The following is a 20,824-nucleotide window of genomic DNA, read 5'->3' as shown; positions in this document are numbered from 1 at the left end:
GTTTAATATTATGTAATTATGGTGTGAAGGTGCTACAGATCTTATTTGTTTCCAGAGTCGTTCACTGTCTGTGTTCTCTTCATTCTGACCTGGTTTGTATGAAACACTTCTACCTGAAATGACAGAGGAGAACGAATAACATACGGTTCGATAAACTAAGAAATGACAAGTACAGTGTAACTAATGTGTTTTCTCTTCTTTTTCAGTGAAAAAAGCCAAACTCCATGGGCCTCCAGGTAAGATCTGAAACCTCTGTTCAATCTTGTGTGAACACTTTTTTAAACAACACATGAAATGGTTCTGTCAAGAACTGTAGTTTATGTTCAAAGGGGGTTAAGCCCTCAAGTTATTGTTGGAATCATTAAAGTTATGATTTTTTTTTTTTTGGAGTGGCCAAAGTCTGGACTAGTTCCTAACAACAAAACCATGTTTTTGTTGTTGTTGTTGGAAGCCTTGTTCTTTTGTGGTAACTGCTGGTTGTGTTTGGTAAATGGTTTTCACTTTCACAGATAGAAGTTCCTTAAAGCCTCACACACGATTAGTTATTAAAAGCATAGGTTTTCTACCATCAACAGGTATTAAACATTTTATATCAGTAGATGATTTTGGTTGCCAGTGGCTGTTTGGGTCTTTATGGGTTGATCAAGAAAAAAAAAGTGTAGTTTTAACAATATTCTGCCAACCTATAGACCACATAGGATCTACAAATACACAAATCATTTAGTATTGGGCAGAATATTGTTAAAATTGCACTTGTTGTTCATATTTGTTCAGGTTATTCACATTTTTTGTGAAAGGATAGTTTGTAAATTTAACTTTTTTACACTAAAACAAAGAGGGAAAAAAATGGAGTTGTCATTATTTATAGGTTATTATGATTGTAATTTACTAGTCTGATCCATTTGAGATTGAATTAGGCCACAGGTGTCAAACATGTGGCCCAGGGGCCTAATCTGGCCCACCAAAGGTTCCATTCTAGCCCACGGGATGAAAGTGCAAAAATGAACCTGAACAGTCAACAACAGTTGACCAAATCATTTTGGTTCAGGTTCCACATACAGACCAACATGATCTACAGTAAAAGTAACATCAATAACCCATAAATAATGACAAATACAAATTTTCTTTGTGAGAAATTATGTGGAAAAAATTTAAGTGAAAAAAAAAAAAAAGATTTCATTGTGAAAATATTTAGATTTACAAAACTCTTTTTTCACAATAAAATACAAATAGATACATAAATAAAAACAAAGATGAACAACTCGAAATGTGCAATTTTAACAATATTCTGCCTGTTACTAAATGTTTTGTGCATTTATGGATCTACTGTGATCTATAGTTGTGTTAATAATAAGATATGTAATATTGTAGAAATTATTCCAAGTTTTGTTCAAAACTCCAAAATTTTAACAACATTATACCTGTTACCAAATGTTTAGGTAACATTGTGTGTAAATGTACTTGTATAAATAATAAGTTGAGGCATAATGTTGTTAAAATTGCACTAATTTTTCAAATGAAATTTAGTTTTTTTCAGGTTATTCACATCTTTATTGTAAAATGTAAATATTTTTATAATTCAATTGGAGTTTTTTTGTACTAAAACAAAATAAAAAACTTGGATTTGTCATTATTTATAGGTTATTAAGTCATTATTTTACTGGTCCGGTCCACTGGAGATCAAATTGGGCTGAATGTGGCCCCTGAACCAAAATGAGTTTGACACCCCTGAATTAGGCTGAATTTGGCTCCTGAACTAAAATGATTGTTAAACAAGCGACAGCTGTTTTCTGGAAAAATAAGTGTTTTAAGGGATGAAACCGACAACTCAAACCAAAACGGGACAGCGTCTTTCTGTCTACTTGTTTTGTCGTCTTCCATCTTCGTGGCTGCAGCTGCTCATCCTTCTATTTGTCTTGAGGCTGTGACGATGGAACACAACAGCGATGAGTGGGAGAATGAGAAATCAAGCCAGTTGAGAGTAGAGGAAAAATCAATAGATCCTCATTGACAAAGGGCCACCTGCCAGACTAAAATGACAACTTGTCATCCAGGCATAAAAGGCAAAGATGGAGACAAATCCCTCAGTGTCTCAGGGAGACGGAGACTAAGTCCATCCACAGGAGGTGATTTGTCTTTTTCAGCCTTTGGCCTCGGTGACAATGGCTTCAGAGCAGAAGGAACATTTGATGGTTGGTTGTGGGCTTCATAAAGCAGGACATGAGCGATGTTTTACCATATTCACTCCTGTCCTGACAGGGGCCTTTGATTCATCTGTTCTGTTTCCTTTTCTAATATGGTTTAAAGTCAGACTAATCTGAAACATGTGGTCATCGGCAGATAAATGACACAGCTGACAGTAACTGACAGTTCATGTAAGTTTCAGACCACACAGATCTGTAGTCAGACTCTTATGAAACAGTAGTTCAGGACGTTCACAGGATTTTAGCGATAGGAAAATGACACAACATGTATTTTAGTCACAAATACAGCGTCTGGGTTTGTTTTTGGAGTAGCTAGGACAGTGTGTTAATACAAACTAGTATTCTGTGTCTATGTCCATGAAGGTCTATAATAATAAAACAAAAGAAACATCACACATTCATAAATTAAATGGGACTTAAATTGGTACCATTGGTAAGGTGCTATTTGATAGAATACAGTCATGAGAAAAAGAAAATTATTTTTTATTTATTTATTTTCACATATTTTAACAATGGGGAACATAATTAGCACCATTATATTATATTGCTTTATAGTGCTTTATTGATCCCGAAGGAAATTCTGTGAACTCCATTGCTCGCAAACATACATATAAATGACATGTAAGAGTTTAAAAAAAAAAAAAAAGATGTAATAGAGAATAATAATAATAATAATAATAATAATAATAATAATAATAATAAATAAATAAATAAACAAAAGTGACATAACCATAATATATAAATAAAATGACATAGCCAGAAAAATAAATAGCTAGCCTATACAATAAAAATCACAATAAAAGCACTTACGGTAGTCAGACCAGAGGAACTAGCCAACACTGTATCCACAATGGGATACATAAAGTCTTGTGTTATGTTATGTTATGCTATGCTATGCTACATTACGTTATGCTACGCTACGTTACGTTACGCTACACTACGCTACGTTACGTTACGTTGCGTTACGATACGTTGCGTTACGATACGCTACGTTACATTACGTTATGTTATGTAAACAATACATATATTGATGTCATAATCATACCTAACACTATTATCCATACCTTTTCAGAAACTTTTGCCCATATGAGTAATCAGGAAAGCAAACGTCAAAGAGTGTGTGATTTGCTGAATGCACTCGTCACACCAAAGGAGATTTCAAAAATAGTTGGAGTGTCCATAAAGACTGTTTATAATGGAAAGAAGAGAATGACTATGAGCAAAACTATTACGAGAAAGTCTGGAAGATACTATTAAAGAAGAATGGGAGAAGTTGTCACCCCAATATTTGAGGAACACTTGCACAAGTTTCAGGAAGCGTGTGAAGGCAGTTATTGAGAAAGAAGGAGGACACATAGAATAAAAACATTTTCTATTTGTAAATTTTCTTGTGGCAAATAAATTCTCATGACTTTCAATAAACTAATTGGTCATACACTGTCTTTCAATCCCTGCCTCAAAATATTGTACATTTTGCTTCCCCACCCTGTATATACATACATATATATATATATATATATATATATATATATATATATATGTATATATATATATATATAATTTATATAGCACATTTACAACAACACAAGTGCCGTAAGTGCTGAACGAAGAAGATACTGGTAAAATAAAAGATGTAATAAAACTAATAAAAAATATATGGATATAGAATATAAGATATACTAAAACTGATAAAACAGATACACAGTAATAGGATAAAGTAAAATAGTAAAGTAATAAAGTAAAAATCAGCCACATGCTGATTTGTTGCACTTGGTGAATATGGACCAAAGTGTAAATACACCAAAAAAAAAAAAAAGCTAGTTACGGGTCAAAACACGGTATTCGAAATCTCTCTGACGGGACATTTTAGAGACAATTTGACAGATTAGTGTTGCTAATTGACCCATATTTTTACTTTTTAATTCGTTTTTGCTTTAGATGAATTTTAGTTGGACCATAAGGGTTTATCCAAAACAAGGAGCTACTTTATAGTGAAATAAATGTTGGAATGACAATTGAAGTTTGCTCTCTGACGGGACATTACTGTGTTTAGAGCCTTACCTGATAGAAGTACGAAGGTGGACATTATTGTACAGAGACTCCTCATAACTGACTCCCAGAACCAGAACCATCCCATAACCCTCAGATTTACTGTGTTTTATTGGACTGTTCATGTCAGATCAGATGTGGCTTTGTCCCACTCTAATGCCCTGGTTTAGATAACATGATCTGATTTTATCTTAATAATAAGAGGCTGTAGATGTATTTTTTTTGCCTGGAGGAGCTGAATGCTGTCTCCAGACCCTCCTGAATCCCCGGTGGTCCATGGCTCTGGAGATTTATCAGCTTTAATATGTGTCGTTTTATGGATGTGAAGGACTGAAACCAGCGAACCCCTTTTGAGTCGTTGAAGTGAAGACACTCAGGTCAAATATTGGACGGATTGTTCTGACGTTTGTTCCAGACTCCCCTGAAGTCTAATCCTAATTAATGTGGTGAACTCCTGACTTTTACTTTTAATTGTCATGGTTTCAGTTCAGGATTCTTATTTTTTTCCATTTCCAGGTCTGTTTTAAGACAAAACCCAAGGCAGTGAATTACAGCCTGAAGACTGTCAAGTTTTAGCTTATTTTAAAAATGTTGTATCAGTTAAAATAAAAAACGAAATACCTATTGAACTAATAACTAAAATTAACTGTAGTTATAAGTAAGTAGTTCTGCTGGGGTCTTAAAGTCCTTCATTCTCTTTGCAGTCAGACTGTCCGTTGTCTGTTGTTTGTTAGAAATCATCACCCTTAACTTTTTCCTTGAAAATCCACCATGGACATGATTATGTAACACAGAGGATGCATTCAGGGAGCATGTTGTTGTCTCCTGAGTGGTTCTTACAGTGTAATTAAACAGTCATCATCCTTTTTGTTTTTAATCATTTCTTTTCAATGGTGTTTTTATTTATGTAACTCAGTATCCTATAAGGGAGCTGAAATGACCATGACATATGTACAATATATAAATATATAATACATAAATATACAATATATGAATATATAATACATGAATATACTATGTATGAATATACAATACAAGAATATACTATATATGAATATACTATATAGGAATATATAATACATAAATATACAATACATGAATATACAGTATATGAATATACAGCATAAATATACAATACATGAATATACTATATATGAATATACAATACATGAATATAAAATATATGAATATACAATATATAAGGGAAAACTCAACCATGACAGCAGAGATGAAACAGGGTTTGTACGGACAGTTTATTTAGATGAAAATGAATACAGATTTATATATATTATAAGTATATTAAAGAAGGTAGAGCAGCAGAAACTGATCCAAGGCCCAAGCTTCACCCTTCAGCCAAACAGAGGCATGATGGGAAATGAGGGAAGGGGACCAGAGAAACAAAGCTGTACCCAGGTAGATGATGATGGTCCATCCTCAGGCATCATGGGTAAAGACAGGAGCACGTGTTTGACATATTATTACAACATTTCCACTCAGGTTTTTCACAGAAAACCTGAAAATGTGCATCAAACCAACTGGATGGAAACTGTTTATGGATGGCAAAAGTTTTGGAATAAAAAGAGGAACAATGTTTTTTTTTTTTTTTTTTTTTTTTTTTGTAACTTTTCCTCTCAGTTTTAACTCCTCTAGCTGCTTCCTCCTTCCTCTACCTCCCCCCCCGACACACACACACACACACACCCCACACCCCCCACCCACCCATAATAGAGTATTCATTACTGTCGACAGCCGAGTAAATGTCATCTTGTCCGGCTGTGCTGCTCACATCCATGTGTAACTGAATATAACTTATTTATTTTCATAAGTCATCGCCACTTAATTATAAATGATGCCGGCGCCTCCCCAAGAGGGCCCTGGTGCATGCTGGGATGCGCCCTCATCACTGTGGTGGAAGCGGCATGTTTGTTTGTGTGCAAACGCATCCGAGCATTTGTGTATTTGTGTTGAGGTTCATTTAAGTGTCTGATGTGACAGATTCAGACTTTTCTATTTTCTGTGTTTTTTTGTTTGTTTTTTTGAGTGTTTTTCAGGTTACTTGTTGTTTTGCTCTTGTTCTGTGGCTTATGCAGTTGTGTTTTTTTTTTCATTTACCATGAGCTCCGGCAGTAAATAGTGCTGTCTGTACCCCCTCCTCAGTGGCCCCTTAATCACAGTCCTGGCATCCCCCTTAAGTGAATGATGGATTATTTCCCATTAACCCTTTCACCTGCTGTTTTAGGCCTTCCTCATTACAGGTGGACTGACATGCTAAATTTACACATGACATTTTCAGGCTTTTTAAACCAGGATAAATACAGGTGCAGTGTTGAAATGTAAACCTACATATCTGCTTGTCTATGAGTTTGGAAGCGTTAGATAAAATCTGGGCAGATTCTATCACATTCTGTCTGGAGTGTGTTTGCAAAACATCCACAAAGGAACAAAAAGAACAGAAGAGGAAGAGGAAGAAGCTGTAGCAAAATATGTCAAAGTCTTTTATGACAACAAACATGTTTAGAATCTGGTTTTTCTGGAAAACAGTGACATTGCAAGAAATACTATGCATATTTTTTTTTTTTTTACAGAATATCCTCATACTTAGCCCATAAAAACCCAAATTAGGAATGCTCCGATACCGATACGAGTATTGGGTATCGGCTCCGATACTCAGTGTGTACTCATATTAGTACTCGTAAAAGTAATCCGATACAAATGCACTGATACCACTTATGGCCGTGTGACATTCCCTGTTCAGTGCAGCAGGTACGAGGAGGAGGAATAATGTGTGGGGAGTGTGACGAGTGTGGAGATTTTTCAAAATAAATGACGGTGATAAAAGTAACGCTGACTACAAGTAATGTTAAAGACACAGACAGATACAGATGGAGTGTTCTGTCCGTCCTCTGTGTACATTCCATCCTTTTCCAGGTGCTGGTGGATGCGTACCCAGATAGAGAATACCAGCGGGAGTACGGAGCGGTGCGGACCGCCGCCAGCGGAAGTGAAAACCAAACTTATCACTCATTTCTCTTTTCTCTTCCTGCTGAAGCTAAACTTTTAAACCTTACCAGTGAAAACGCTGCAATATTAGTATGACATTAGTGTTGCCTGTGTTGTCTCCATGTTTGTTATTACTGACTTTCTTCTTCTTCTTCTCAAAAAACTTTACTCTCCTTTGTGGTATTTGTTCAGTATGGTTAATTCAGAGCGGCGCCCCCTGGTGGGTTAATTGACAAACGCTCATTCCAACACATTAAATGTCAGTAGCAGCACTGTGTTCCAGTCAGACTAATGACAATGACAGTAAAGCACATTTACAAAAGGAACTAAGAACTGGAATGGGATTGTTAAGTACTCATATCGGTTATCCTATTATTTACATTATTTGACTGGTTAAATTTTGGTGGTGATCGGGGCGGGGGGGCTGATCTGCTTTGGCGGAGGTCTGTGCTCTCCGAGTGCTTTTCTAGTTCATATTCTTTTACTGGTCCGGCCCACTTTATATCATATTAGGCTGTATGTGGCCCCTGAACTAAAATGAGTTTGACACCCCTGTTTTAGCGTGGAAAAAAATAAAATGAAACAATGAAAATGTTTACATCCACAAACTATCCTTTAAAACTATGTGAATAGCATGAACAAAGTGAAACAATAAGGGTAATTTTAACAATATTATGCTTCAGTTTATCATTTCCACATGTGCATTATAATTTACAGATCACAGCGGGTCTACAAACGCACAAAACATTTAATATCAGGCCGAATATTGTTAACATCGTACTTATTTTTCTTAAGAATTTTCAGGTTGTTCATATTTGTTCATGTTACGTTCAAGTACGGTTCGTAGATGTAAGCATTTTAATTACGAAATTTGACTTTTTTCACCCAAAAACAGAGAAAAAACTTTAGAGTTAATATTATTTCTAAGTTCTTATCCTATTATTTACATTATTTGACTGGTCCGGCCCACTTTATTTCATATTAGGCTGTATGTGGAACTGAACTAAAATGAGTTTGACACCACTGATGTAACGTGTCTCAAAAACAGGGACAATGTAAAGTCAGGACTGGACAGGACTGTTTAGAAGTGTGTGTGTGTGTGTGTGTGTTCTCCCTGGTGATGTTTCATTAGCTCAGTGTGTTGAAGCAGGACAGTGTAATCAACAAACGCCTCCGATGGGGATGTGGAAGAACTAATTGGTTCCAGTTGAGCCTCATGACCGTCTGCACAACAAAACCACCACACATACACAGACCCACTCGTGGACTTTTTGCTTATATGACATTCATTTTTACTTAGTGGAATAAATGGGAGATGGTAGAAGTATGTGGGGTCTTATGTGACGGTCCTAGGTCCAGTTCTATGGGGTCTTTAGCTGAAACTGCACCAGTGTCCACACATTCACAGTTTATTATAACAGAGGTTCATGTGTCTTCATATTTATCCGTTTGATTCAGATTGTGAGGAAGGGTTTACAGGGGGGTGGGGGGGGGGGGGCTGTATGTCCATATTCTGCTGTTTTGTCCTGATTTTGACTCCTGCAGCTTTAATGTGGTTGAAAATATCACTGAAACTTCTGCCCTGACAAAGAGGAGGGAAGTCTTCATATTGAAACAAATAAGTAAAATGATCTTTAACCCATAAAGACATAAAGACCCAGTGCTACTTTTGTGGCAGTTCCCAAATTATACAGGGTGGGGAAACAAAATGTACAATATTTTGAGGCAGGGATTGAAAGACAGTGTATGACCAATTAGTTTATTGAAAGTCATGAGAATTTATTTGCCACAAGAAAATTTACATAATAGAAAATGTTTTTATTCTATGTGTCCTCCTTCTTTCTCAATAACTGCCTTCACACGCTTCCTGAAACTTGTGCAAGTGTTCCTCAAATATTCGGGTGACAACTTCTCCCATTCTTCTTTAATAGTATCTTCCAGACTTTCTCGTAATAGTTTTGCTCATAGTCATTCTCTTCTTTCCATTATAAACAGTCTTTATGGACACTCCAACTATTTTTGAAATCTCCTTTGGTGTGACGAGTGCATTCAGCAAATCACACACTCTTTGACGTTTGCTTTCTTGATTACTCATATGGGCAAAAGTTTCTGAAAAGGTATGGATAATAGTGTTAGGTATGATTATGACATCAATATATGTTTGGTTTCAAAACAATTGATGTAGTGCCTGCTGAGAAAAAACAACTAAATGTTTGTTGTAAATTTAGCTTCCCCACCCTGTATATATATTTTTTCCCTATTTAACCTTTCTTAAGTGATTTATTACCATTTATTATAATATTATCCTGTGAATTTTACATTTTTCACTGTAAATCATGTATTTTCCTAAATTTGATTTAGAGGCTCATGAAAACTCAGTAAATTCAAAGGTTATTATATCAAAACAGAGAAAAGTACAGTGGCCCTGAAGGGCAAACCACAACGAGAAATTGCAAAGTACACAAGAAAATGAAAATCCCACAAACAAGAAAACACACACACACACACAAGAAAAAGAAAATCACACAAACAAGAAAAAAATGCACACAGGAAGAAGAAAATCACGCAATGTGTGTGTTTTTTTTCTTGTTTCTGTGATTTTCTTTTTCTTGTGTGTGTTTTTTTCTTGTTTGCATGATTTTCTTCTGTGTGTGTTTTTTTCTTGTTTGCATGATTTTTCTTTTTCTTGTGTGTGTGTGTTAGGGTTGGGAATCTTAGTTGTAAGCCCAATGCGATACGCATCTCGATACAGCGTCTCCGATCTGATATGTTATAGATATGTGTGTGGCACCTCGTGATGTGATACGATTCACACCTAAATCACAATACAGAGTGATTAAGCACATTCTGATTCAACACATTCATTCTGGAAAAAAAATGCAGTACAGTTCAATGAGTTTGATTATTTATTTATCAAATAAGACCATGACTTTTCACAGAGTGTTTAGTTCAGTTTCAGAACACGTGCCTCACATTCAGTCAGGTGAAAAAGTTTGGACTTTGTTTCCAAAGTCGTTTCTCTGCATGTTTCTAACACTCAACTTCTTGCTCCCTCACTGAATCCATTTGTAATGAAATGTATTTGTAATGTAAGTAAAACAGAAAAAGGTTCTGTCACTTTAAGAGTCACCTGTGTAAGGTATTATGGGATGTACTGTTAGATATGTATGTGACAGTTTAAGGAAGTAACTCCGGTTTGTATGGCAGTATTCAATACAGCTGATATAGTAAAAAAGTAGACGTTCATAAACCACTTGTTGTCACCTCCTTCTGTCTATGTCTGTCAGATTCACATACAGATGTTACAGTATTCATCAGTGGCACTTGTGCCACAGTGCATGAGCAGAGCTCAGACTGTTAGTGTACAGTGCACACAATCCATGGTGAATCCACGGCGCATGTTAACGTGGGTCTGAAGGAAAGAAAAACTTTACCCAAATAAAGAGTATCACTTTTAAATGAGAGTAAAAATATATTCTATTAAATGGATCAAATTTTATTGATACAAACATTCAATAACCAATGCATTGCGATATCATTCCAAACTTTTCATTCACTCGCAGCTCCTCTACCGTAGCACTCGGATCGTGCACGCGCATGCCGGCATATCGATACGTATCAGATAATCTTCCCATCCCTAATGTGTGTGTTTTTTTCTTGTTTGCATGATTTTCTTTTTCTTGTGTGCGGTTTCTCTTGTCTGCATGATTTTTTTTTTTGTTGTGTGAGTGTTTTTTTTCTTGTATGCTTTGCCATCTGTCGTTGTGGTTTTCCCTTCAGGGCCACCGTAGAAAAACTGAAGAAAAAGTGACTTTTTCAGTTAAATCTATCATTAACTGAACATAAACCCAGTGTGTCCATTCACTGTTATTGATCCAACTCCATGGGTTTTACTGGTGAATCAGTGTTGTAGAGGATGACGGTGTTTCCACGGTAACTACAGAGCCTCTTAATGTCCAAATGGGTCATATCTGATGACCTATGAAAAGATGACAAACTGGATTTTACACCAGTTATTTACATGGATTGATAGGATTAATGGATCAACAGGTATTAAACAGTTTAGATCAGTAGATTATACTGGTCGCTGGTTGCTTTGTGGGTTTTTATGGGTTAAAACCTTAAGTGATGAGAAAGATGACGATGCAACACTGATTGTGATGATCATCTTCAGCCCAGATCCACTAAATGAATGAGGACACATAGGGTTGTACAAGGACACACACACATCATCAGTGGATTCAGTATATATTTGAGCCTCTGATTGAGTGAAGAATGAACCACTTGATGCAGTTAATGGAGCTTCATACTGATTATTGTGATCATCACTGTTTTTGTCTTTGGATGAGGAAACTGCAAAAACCGACAAAAACACACAAATCTGAAAATCTGACCTAAATATAAACACACACAGAATAATATATTAACCCTCCCGTATCCCGTCCAGCAAGGCCCTTTGTTACTCCCTCAGAGTTAATCAAGGCTCAACATAGTTCTTGGGTTTAAACAGCCATTTATTTGGACGATCAAATCTTGTGCTTGCCCAACAGTGATGCCCAAACAATGCCGTCAGAACTAAAGAAATAAAATATTTAAACTTAGATTAACTTACAAAAATATACAGATTTGACACAAAATGACGAAATGAATACACATTAAATGAAATAAAGCACACATATAAAATAACAGGCTTAACTGGCTTCACTTACAATTCAAGACTTATTAACAAAGAAAACTAACTTTACCTCATTGGCCACATAAACTCCAAAGGAATAAAAACGGAAGGTTTCACCGCGTCTTCTTAAAAGGTGTTTTAAATTTCTTTGTTCAGCTCCTTTGAACTGTCCTTTTGCAGGTCTTACAGCAGAACATGTTGTGCATGATAGTCTCATGTGGCTCATGGAGTGCACGACCAATCTTATCCCCTCTGCAACATGAACATGCGGAACAAATATTTGGTTCCCCTCTTACCTCTGTTTTAAGTCAAACAAATAAAATGTATTTTCTATGAATTATGTATTTATTGACTATTTAAATTAATTATTACTGCGAATGTGTTGTGATTTTAAATACTCTTGAAGATTACGAACTGAATATATGAACGATGCCTTGGACGGCAGCTACACCCTTACTAAGCACCAAGTGTGCCTTTGTGGCACACTCTTGGGGAGTAATGTCAAAAAAATGTTTATACAGTTTGTTTTTAATTCTTTTACACTTTTTTCTATTTCATCAACTTGAGCCGTAAATAAAAATACCAAATACTCAATAACTGTCACATTTTTTAACCCTTTAAATGTCGTGTTTGTAATGTAAACAAACCATTTTTTTTGGATGCAAAAAACACAAAAAAATATATTTTTTTAATATTCTACATAAAAAGTGGATCACATATTATTTGATTTTTGCAGCCTGGCATATGTCAATGATTAACTCCAACATTGGTTAATTGGCATTATTATTTTTGGTGCTCGGTCAAATGTTAAAAAATCCTAGCATCTGTCACCAAGTGTGCGTAAAATGCACACCTATAAATCAAACTATTAAATATTATATATTGATTTATTTTTCTGCTCTAATTTGATTTTATTTTTGTAAGTCAAGGTCAGCCCTAATCATACATATCAAATGGAAGAAATAGTGCGTTTTAGGCACACTTGGGAGACAGATGCTAGTCTTGTAATTTTCTTTTGTTTACAATGTGCAAATTTTAGTTGGTGGCCAGAATTTTAAAGATCATGCAAAAATGAACAACTTTTGAATTCTAACCTTATTTAAATTGTGAAAAATAATATGAAGTTTTTTAAAACGAAGTGCAAAGTGTGCCTAAAAGACGCACCTGGATACCGGAGGGTTAAATGATGATATGGATATTGAACCGAGTTATTACACATTGATGAATTAGTTCGTGTTAGTCGCTTTTCCATTGGACATCTGCGCAAAACTTTACCGATATTTACTAACTGTCGAAAAAAGAGAAGTGCGTAATGTCGGTTTTTCCATTAAATCACAAATGCGATGATTTGTTTATTTATTATCGTAAGATGACACAAGAAGTCATTCCATAAACATGATGACGAACGTAAATATGGTGTTGATTTACAGATATATTCATTATTATTATATATTACCCCTCTATCTCATACTAAATTAAAAAATGATCGGGTTTCCTGTAGGGATGCACTGATACCATTTTTAATGTGTAAAGTGGTAGTAATCTTTCATCTTTGTGGAAATCTAGCCACCGTTTGTGAACTGGTCAACAACAAACACAAAGTCTAAACCATGGAAATGTACAGTTTAGAATAGGGATGCACCAATACCACTTTTTTCCAGACCGAGTACATGTACGAGTACTTACATTTGAGTACTTGCCGATACCGAGTACCGATACGAGTATTTAATAATCCCATTCCAGTTCTTAGTTCCTTTTGTAAATGTGCTTTATTGTCGTTGTCATTAGTCTGACTGGAACAAAGTGCTGCTACTGACATTTAATGTGTTGGAATGAGCGTTTCTCAATTAATCCACCAGGGGGCGCCGCTCTTAATTAACCATACTGGACAAATACCACGAAGAAGAGTAAAGTTTTTTGAGAAGAAGAAGAAGAAAGTCAGTAATAACAAACATGGAGACGACAGAGGTAATACTAATGTGATCCTAATATTGCAGCGTTTTCACAGGTAAGGTTTAAAAGTTTAGCTTCAGCAGGAAGAGAAAAGAGAAATGAACGATAAGTTTGGTTTTCACTTCTGTCCGCACCGCTCCGTACTCCCGCTGGTATTCTCATTCTGTTTACGCATCCACTAGCACCTGGAAAACAGATGGCATGTACGCAGAGGACGGACAGAACGCTGCGTCCGTATCTGTCTGTGTCTTTAACGTTACTGTCAGTCAGCGTTACTTTTATCACCGTCATTTATTTGGTTAAATCTCCACACTCTTCACACTCCACAGACATTATTCCACCGCCGCGTACCTGCTGCACTGAACTGTGGATGTCACACGGCCGTAAGTGGTATCGGTGCATTTGTATCGGATTACTTTTACGAGTACACACACTGAGTATCGGAGCCGATGCCGATACTCGTATCGGTATCGGTGCATCCCTAGTTTCCTGGTGTGTCCACACATACCACAACATGTTTCTTCTTCTTCTTCGCTAGCTGTAACATCCATCAGTTCTATTATTTTTCCTCCTGCTCTGTAAAGTCACTCAAAGGTTTTTTTGTTTCCTTCCTTTCATCTCATCATGAGCTCTACAGATGGTTCACTGCTTCAGAAATAATGGATAGATACTTATATTTCTATTTTCTTCTGCAGTTCAAGATCTAATTCAGATTATTATTATTATTATTATTAATAATAATAATAATAATAATAATAATAATCACTGAACTTCATGGTGAAGCAGTAAACACACAGATTAAACAGATGTGATGTTTGTTTCTGAAACCTTTATGGAAACATCTCATGCAAACATTAATCCTCAAGTGACTAATTTGTGGGACGTGAATAATAAGTTTAAAAGCAATTGTGCTGCTTTGGAATGAATGTTGATTTCCGTAGTTTTTTGTAGTTTTGCTCCTCAGAAAATGAATGAATGAATATATTTTATCATTATTATTTTGAATGTTCTACTACAGTGTTTTTGGTCTTTTGTGTTTTTTCATCTTTTTACGTCTTTTTCCTCTTCTCCATTCTTTTGTTGTATTACATGTTTAATGTTTTTTTTTTGACCTGTTACATCTTCAACATCATCCTCTTGTTGCATATTTTACATGATTTTTAGATGTTTTTGTTGTTTTTACTTCTTACACTTTGTTGTTTTGCGTTTACATTTTGCTGACGTTACATCTTTTACATTTTCTCTCATCTTTTATGTCAGTTTTGTCTTGTTATTTTTTTTTACGTCTTGTACATTTTTGTCTTATTTTTTACTTTTATTAGTTTTTAATATCCACTGTTATAATCATCATTTTTATCATTGTGGTTTAGGTCATATCACCAGCCACTACAATAAAGTGACGATAATACAAACTAGGGATGTAACGATTACCGGTATAATGATAAACCGTGGTAAAATTGCCTACGGTTAGTATTACCGTTTAAATTCTAATTATCATGATAACCATGTTTGATTACCGCACTTTTCCAGAGAAAACGCCTATGTAAAGATCTGCTTTTATGTCAAATATTTGAGTATAGTTTTAATTTATTTCAATTTTAATTTTATATACCTAATATTTGGAACCAATATTCACTTTTAAAGTCTTTGAAAAGGTTCGTTAAGTGTCTTTGTGTTATTTATGCACTAAATTATATACATTTTTCAAATCAGATTTTATATATATATGCATATTTTTTGTGTTTTCTGGTCTTTTGTGTTGATATAGTAGGTTAAAGTGAAAAAAATTATCGGAAGTTGATATAAATGAAGTTGTGCTGAAAAAAAGACACCAAACATGGGTACAATAAACGTTTCTGTGTATAGTACATAAAGGCAAAATCAAAAGTACTGAAAAACGGACAAAATAGGCTCAGACCACTAAGGGTTTATACTTGAATGTTTCTGCCAAGAAAAAGTGCATTGTACCAATTATTTTATTTGCTTTTTTTTTTTTTTTGTTTTTTTGTTTTTTTTTTTTCAAAATACAACTTGGTTAAATTATTCCAGTGTGTGTATTAGTACTTTTTGAACATTTTGAGCACAGTTTCAACAATACCACAATAATAATAACAGTGATAATTTTGGTCACAATAACCGTGATATGAAATTTTCATATCGTTACATCCCTAATACAAACACAGTTTACAGATTAATGCATAAACAGCTTAACGTGTGAGTAGAACTGGATTGGATTTAACATTGTGTGATTTACTGACTGTTCCCTGTGTTTTTTCCAGATAAGTTCAATGCCTACGTGACTCTAAAGGTGCAGAATGTGAAGAGCACCACCATCACAGTCCGTGGAGATCAGCCATGTTGGGAACAGGACTTTATGTTGTGAGTAAAAACCTTCAAATACAGTGTTTAAGCACAGGGTTTTTATAGCCCCGCCCCCCAGCACAGCGGTTTATAGATATACCAGGAATTCCATCCGTCCTTCTGAGATTTTTATCCATCCCATTTCTTGGACACTACACTATACTACAGTACTACATGTACCTTAAGGAGCGAGTGAGCGATGAGGGACTGACCATGTATGATAAGTCTACACAATAACATATTCTGAAAATGCCATGAAGCTGATGTCTAAGTATTGTTTTTCATGACCACCAACCCAAGTCTCATATCAAAATGTGAAATAGCTACGTTTATCCACAGTGCAAAATGTAGCAGTTTCACAATTATGGCCTGAAAATTGTAAAATGTTCATGTTTTTTTTATCCCATTCTTTTCCATTGGCCTGCAGACGGGTCATGTGATCACAAATTGAGGCTCAAATCATGATGATGTGACTTACTGCACTAAGAAAGTCTTGGGAAATAAAAACTAATGCAAAGCTAAAACAGTAAAGCAAAGCTAATTTAGCGCATGCATCCCTTCCAACAAAAAGATTTTCCAACTTCCGTCAACACAACAGTCCCAAGATTGTATGAGTGCAGTAAGTCGTGGATCTAAAGAAATAATTAGGGAGAGTCGGATTTCACAAAATCACTTACAAAAGACAACAAATCACCTTTAAAAAACTGGCTACGTGAGACCATCGAAATGCAGTGACTATGCTAAGCTAAGCTAACAGAAGGGCTGCGAGAACCGAATAAACGTTCCTCATGTAAACCTTTATTCGGGTTTAACATTTCCATGTAAACAGAAGAGAAAGTACTTTAGTTCCAGATTAATTTCTTCTGGAAAAATAAATCGGATTTAAAAAACATCATGTAACCGTACCCAACGTGGTGATTTGAGGGAAATATGTTAAATGGCAGAAATACAGCAGAGACAGAGAGGAAAGTTCACAAGTACGCAGCCATTCCAATTACAGATAGATTTGAGTTCTTAGGAAGTCCGTTTTCTGAGACTGTTCTTACCAAGACTGTACTTGCCGAGTTCACAACACCGTACTCTGTATTCTTGGTATTGAGAAACAGCCATAAAGTTCGGTGAACCTCAGAAATGAATCATGATATCATGTTGATCAGCTGGTGGAGCTGTGGGAAGCCCGAGAATGTCTGTTCAATGTCTCCGCCAAGTCATACCACGACCAAAACGACATGTTGCGTGTTGTGTTTTCCGGTTGTTGCTATGTTTCTTCTTCTTTGTTTTTGTTAGATCACGTTTGATCACGCAAGATTTCTGGCTTGGAGGACTAGATTCTAGATCGGTAGTGGGACAGAATCATACTGTGTGTGGTGTGCTGTGTTGAGATTATGCGATCACACCACACAGTACGATCAAAACTGTTCAATGCCTGATTTTTAGCTTACCGGCTGACAAGCCGTCAGCTATTGTCGTCATGCGTCGTCGTCGTCTGTCGTTGTCTGTCGTTGTCTGTCGTTGTCTGTCGTTGTCTGTCGTTGTCTGTTACAAAACTTTCAGTCGTCTTCTTCTACAAAACTACAATTCCCATTGACTTCAAACTTGGTATACAGCTTCTTTATGATGATGTCAACAAAAGTTAGTGAAATTATTTGGATCCGGATCTGATTCTGGATTTGGTGCGACTTTGAAAAATTTCCCCATTATAAGAGATAGGAAGTGGATCGATGCAATAACTCAGTAAATATAAATGATATCCAGTGTAAATTTCTACAGTCCAGCCCTGATGGGGAGATGACCAAAACATAACGGCCACATGCTGATCAGGATCTTCTTCTGGATTTGGGAACTTACGGAAAATTTAACATGGGCTCTTATGGGGAAAAAATTTCAGTCGTCTTCTTCTCCCAAACTACAGTTCTGATTGACTTCAAACTTGGTATACAGCTTCTGTATGATGATGTCAACACAAGGTATTGAAATTATTTCGATCCAGATCTGATTCTGGATTTGGTACGACTTTGAAAAATTTCCCCATTATAAGAGATAGGAAGTGGATTGATCCAATAAATCAGTATCAATGATATCAAGTTGGAATTTGAATTTTTTACAGATCTGATTGGAATATGACCAAAATATGGGCTATTTCTGTAATAGAATAAATACACATAACTGGGTGATAGTAAATGGCATCTGGATACATTTCCCAAAGCTTTTAATTTGGCCGGTAAGCTACAGGGCCACTGGTCCTATTTTTTATCCTCATGTGTGGGGTCTGTAACAGATAAAAAATCTCTTCAGATTTAGAAAATCCTTATGTATATATCTCGCTTAAGCATGGAAAGACTAATGGATTTGTGATAATTAGGCTATCACTCCGGTTTTGCAAAATTGAAGAAAAATTTGTGATGAAAGTTTAAGAATGCGAAATACTGAGCATAATGTTTGAATAAATTGTGATAAATCGCTTAAGAAAAGTTCAAAATAGAGACAAAAATCATGAGGGAACTGCCACAGAAATAACACTGGGTCTTTATGGGTTAATGTTTGTGGAAATGACCAAAAATAGTCACTTGCCTGATAAAGGGTTAAGCTTGTTTGGCTGTGGAGGGGCTTTCTCTTAAAATAATTTCCTCCTTAAATTAGAGTTTGCAGACACAGAGCTGTGATATGTCAGCGAGCACAGAAAAGTGAAGAGGTGCGATTTCTAAATCAGCCCAATTTGTCCTTTTTCCTCCGCTGTAGAACCAGTCTGAGCTGCACAATTCATTAGATTTATCACTTACCGGTCCCCTTACCCAAGTCTGCCATGTAATTCCACCTCCGTCCATCTATTCTACCGGCTCCGGCCACACATTCCCATTTAGCCTCCTGTGTCAGCTGAGTCCCACCGGCGTCTGAAACTCACTTTCAATTTCACTGAGACCTATTCCAGCCACATAGCAGCTCATCTGGTGGTAGAACCAGGCCTGGGTCCATTTGGAGGCTGACACACACTGTGAAGGCGGATTTCTCCCAGTGTTTGTCCTAATGCATCCTAAAGGGCCGGCGATCTGTGCATCTGCTGCTGCTAATTCACCGGAGGCTGAAACCGAGGCAGTATGTGTCAGCGGAGCTCTGCATCTATTTACTAATGAAATGTCTGTTTGTGCTGCGGCGTTACGTCCAAGACGAGAATCAATCCAATCAAATAAAATGAGAACAATTTCATATTATAGAACTCCATTTAGTTCAGGGGTTACATTCAGCCCAATATGATCTGAAGTGAGCTGGACCAGTAAAAAACTGTAAAAAAAAAAAAACAAAAACAAAAAAAACTGGAAGCACTCGGAGAGCGCAGACCTCCGCCAAGGCTGATCAGTGGGCCCCCCCACCCCCGATCACCCCCAAAAGTTAATAATTTCTTCCTTATCCCATTTCCAACAAACCCTGAAAATTTCATCAAAATCTGTCCATAACTTTTTGAGTTATGTTGCACACTAACGGACAGACAAACAGACAGACAAACAAACCCTGGCAAAAACATAACCTCCTTGGCGGAGGTAACAAGTAAAATGACATTAGGAAAGTGTTTACGTCTTGGTTTATTGTTCTCATTTGTTGTTGTTTTTAATTGTACAGCTTTTTATGTTTTTAATTTATTCTTGTATTTTATTATTGTATTTAGGTTTTATCTCTTCTTCTGCATTTTTATTTAGTTGTTTTTAATTAATTAATTAATTAATTAATTAATTTAAAAAAAAAATTTTCACAGCTGTTTTACTTCTTTTAATCTATTCTCGTATTTTATTCTTTTATTTTTGTGTTACCTATTCCTCAGTTTGTTTGTTTATTTATTTATTTATTATTATTATTATATATATATATTTTTTTACAGCTCTATGTCTTTTAATCTATTCTTGTATTTTATTCTTTTATTTATGTGTTATCTATTCTTCAGTGTTATTTATTTATTTATTTTTATTTTTACAGTTCTATGCCTTTAATCTGTTCTTGTATTTTATTCTTTTATTTAGGTTTTATGTGTTCTTCTGTATTTTTATATATTTAGGTATTTATTTAGTACCTCTGCCAGGAGGTATTGTGATCGCTTTGCTCTGTGTGTTTGTTTGCGTGTTTGTTTGCGTGTTTGTTTGTTTGTTTGTTAGCAGGATAACTCAAAAAGTTATGGACGGCTTTTCATGAAATTTTCAGGACATGTTGATACTGGCACAAGGAAGAAATGATTACATTTTGGTGGTGATTGGGGGGGCGGGGGGCGACAGATCTGTCTTGGTGGAGGTCTGCGCTCTCTGAGTGCTTTTCTTGTTTTCTTCTTCTTCTTATTTTATTATTGTTATTTTTTTTTTTTTTTTTTTTTTTTTTTTACAGTTAGTCTTTGTCTTTTAATCTAATCTAGTATTTTACTCTGTTATTCAGTTTTTTTTTTTTTATATATATATTCTTCTGTACAGCACTTTGGTCCACTGTGGTTGTTTTGAAGTGCTTTACAAATAAAGTTGTATTGGATTGGATCTACAAAGTTTCCTTAAAAATCTGAATAACATGAACAACCTGGAATGTCTTAAGAAAAATAACTGAAATTTTA

The 20,824-nt window shown here is 35.6% G+C and overlaps 1 protein-coding gene across 1 annotated transcript in view; it reads right to left on the bottom strand.

Moving 5' to 3' along the window:
- Positions 1-214: 214 nt before the first annotated feature.
- The window catches only part of LOC115425602 (uncharacterized), a 51,926-nt gene continuing 31,316 nt past the window's right edge, over positions 215-20,824 (bottom strand). Inside the window, exons 8-9 of the mRNA XM_030143235.1 lie at positions 16,161-16,260; positions 215-236 (exon numbers count right to left, since the gene is read on the bottom strand). Of these exons, the coding sequence (XP_029999095.1) occupies positions 16,231-16,260 (30 nt within the window). The 3' untranslated portion in view covers positions 215-236; positions 16,161-16,230. The remainder of the gene's footprint in view (positions 237-16,160; positions 16,261-20,824) is intronic.

This window comes from Sphaeramia orbicularis, chromosome 9 (genome assembly GCF_902148855.1).
Source record: "Sphaeramia orbicularis chromosome 9, fSphaOr1.1, whole genome shotgun sequence".
Classification (NCBI taxonomy): Eukaryota; Metazoa; Chordata; class Actinopteri; order Kurtiformes; family Apogonidae; genus Sphaeramia; species Sphaeramia orbicularis.
The sequence above is the reverse complement of the archived record's forward strand: the minus strand, read 5'-3'. Positions and strand labels throughout refer to the sequence as shown.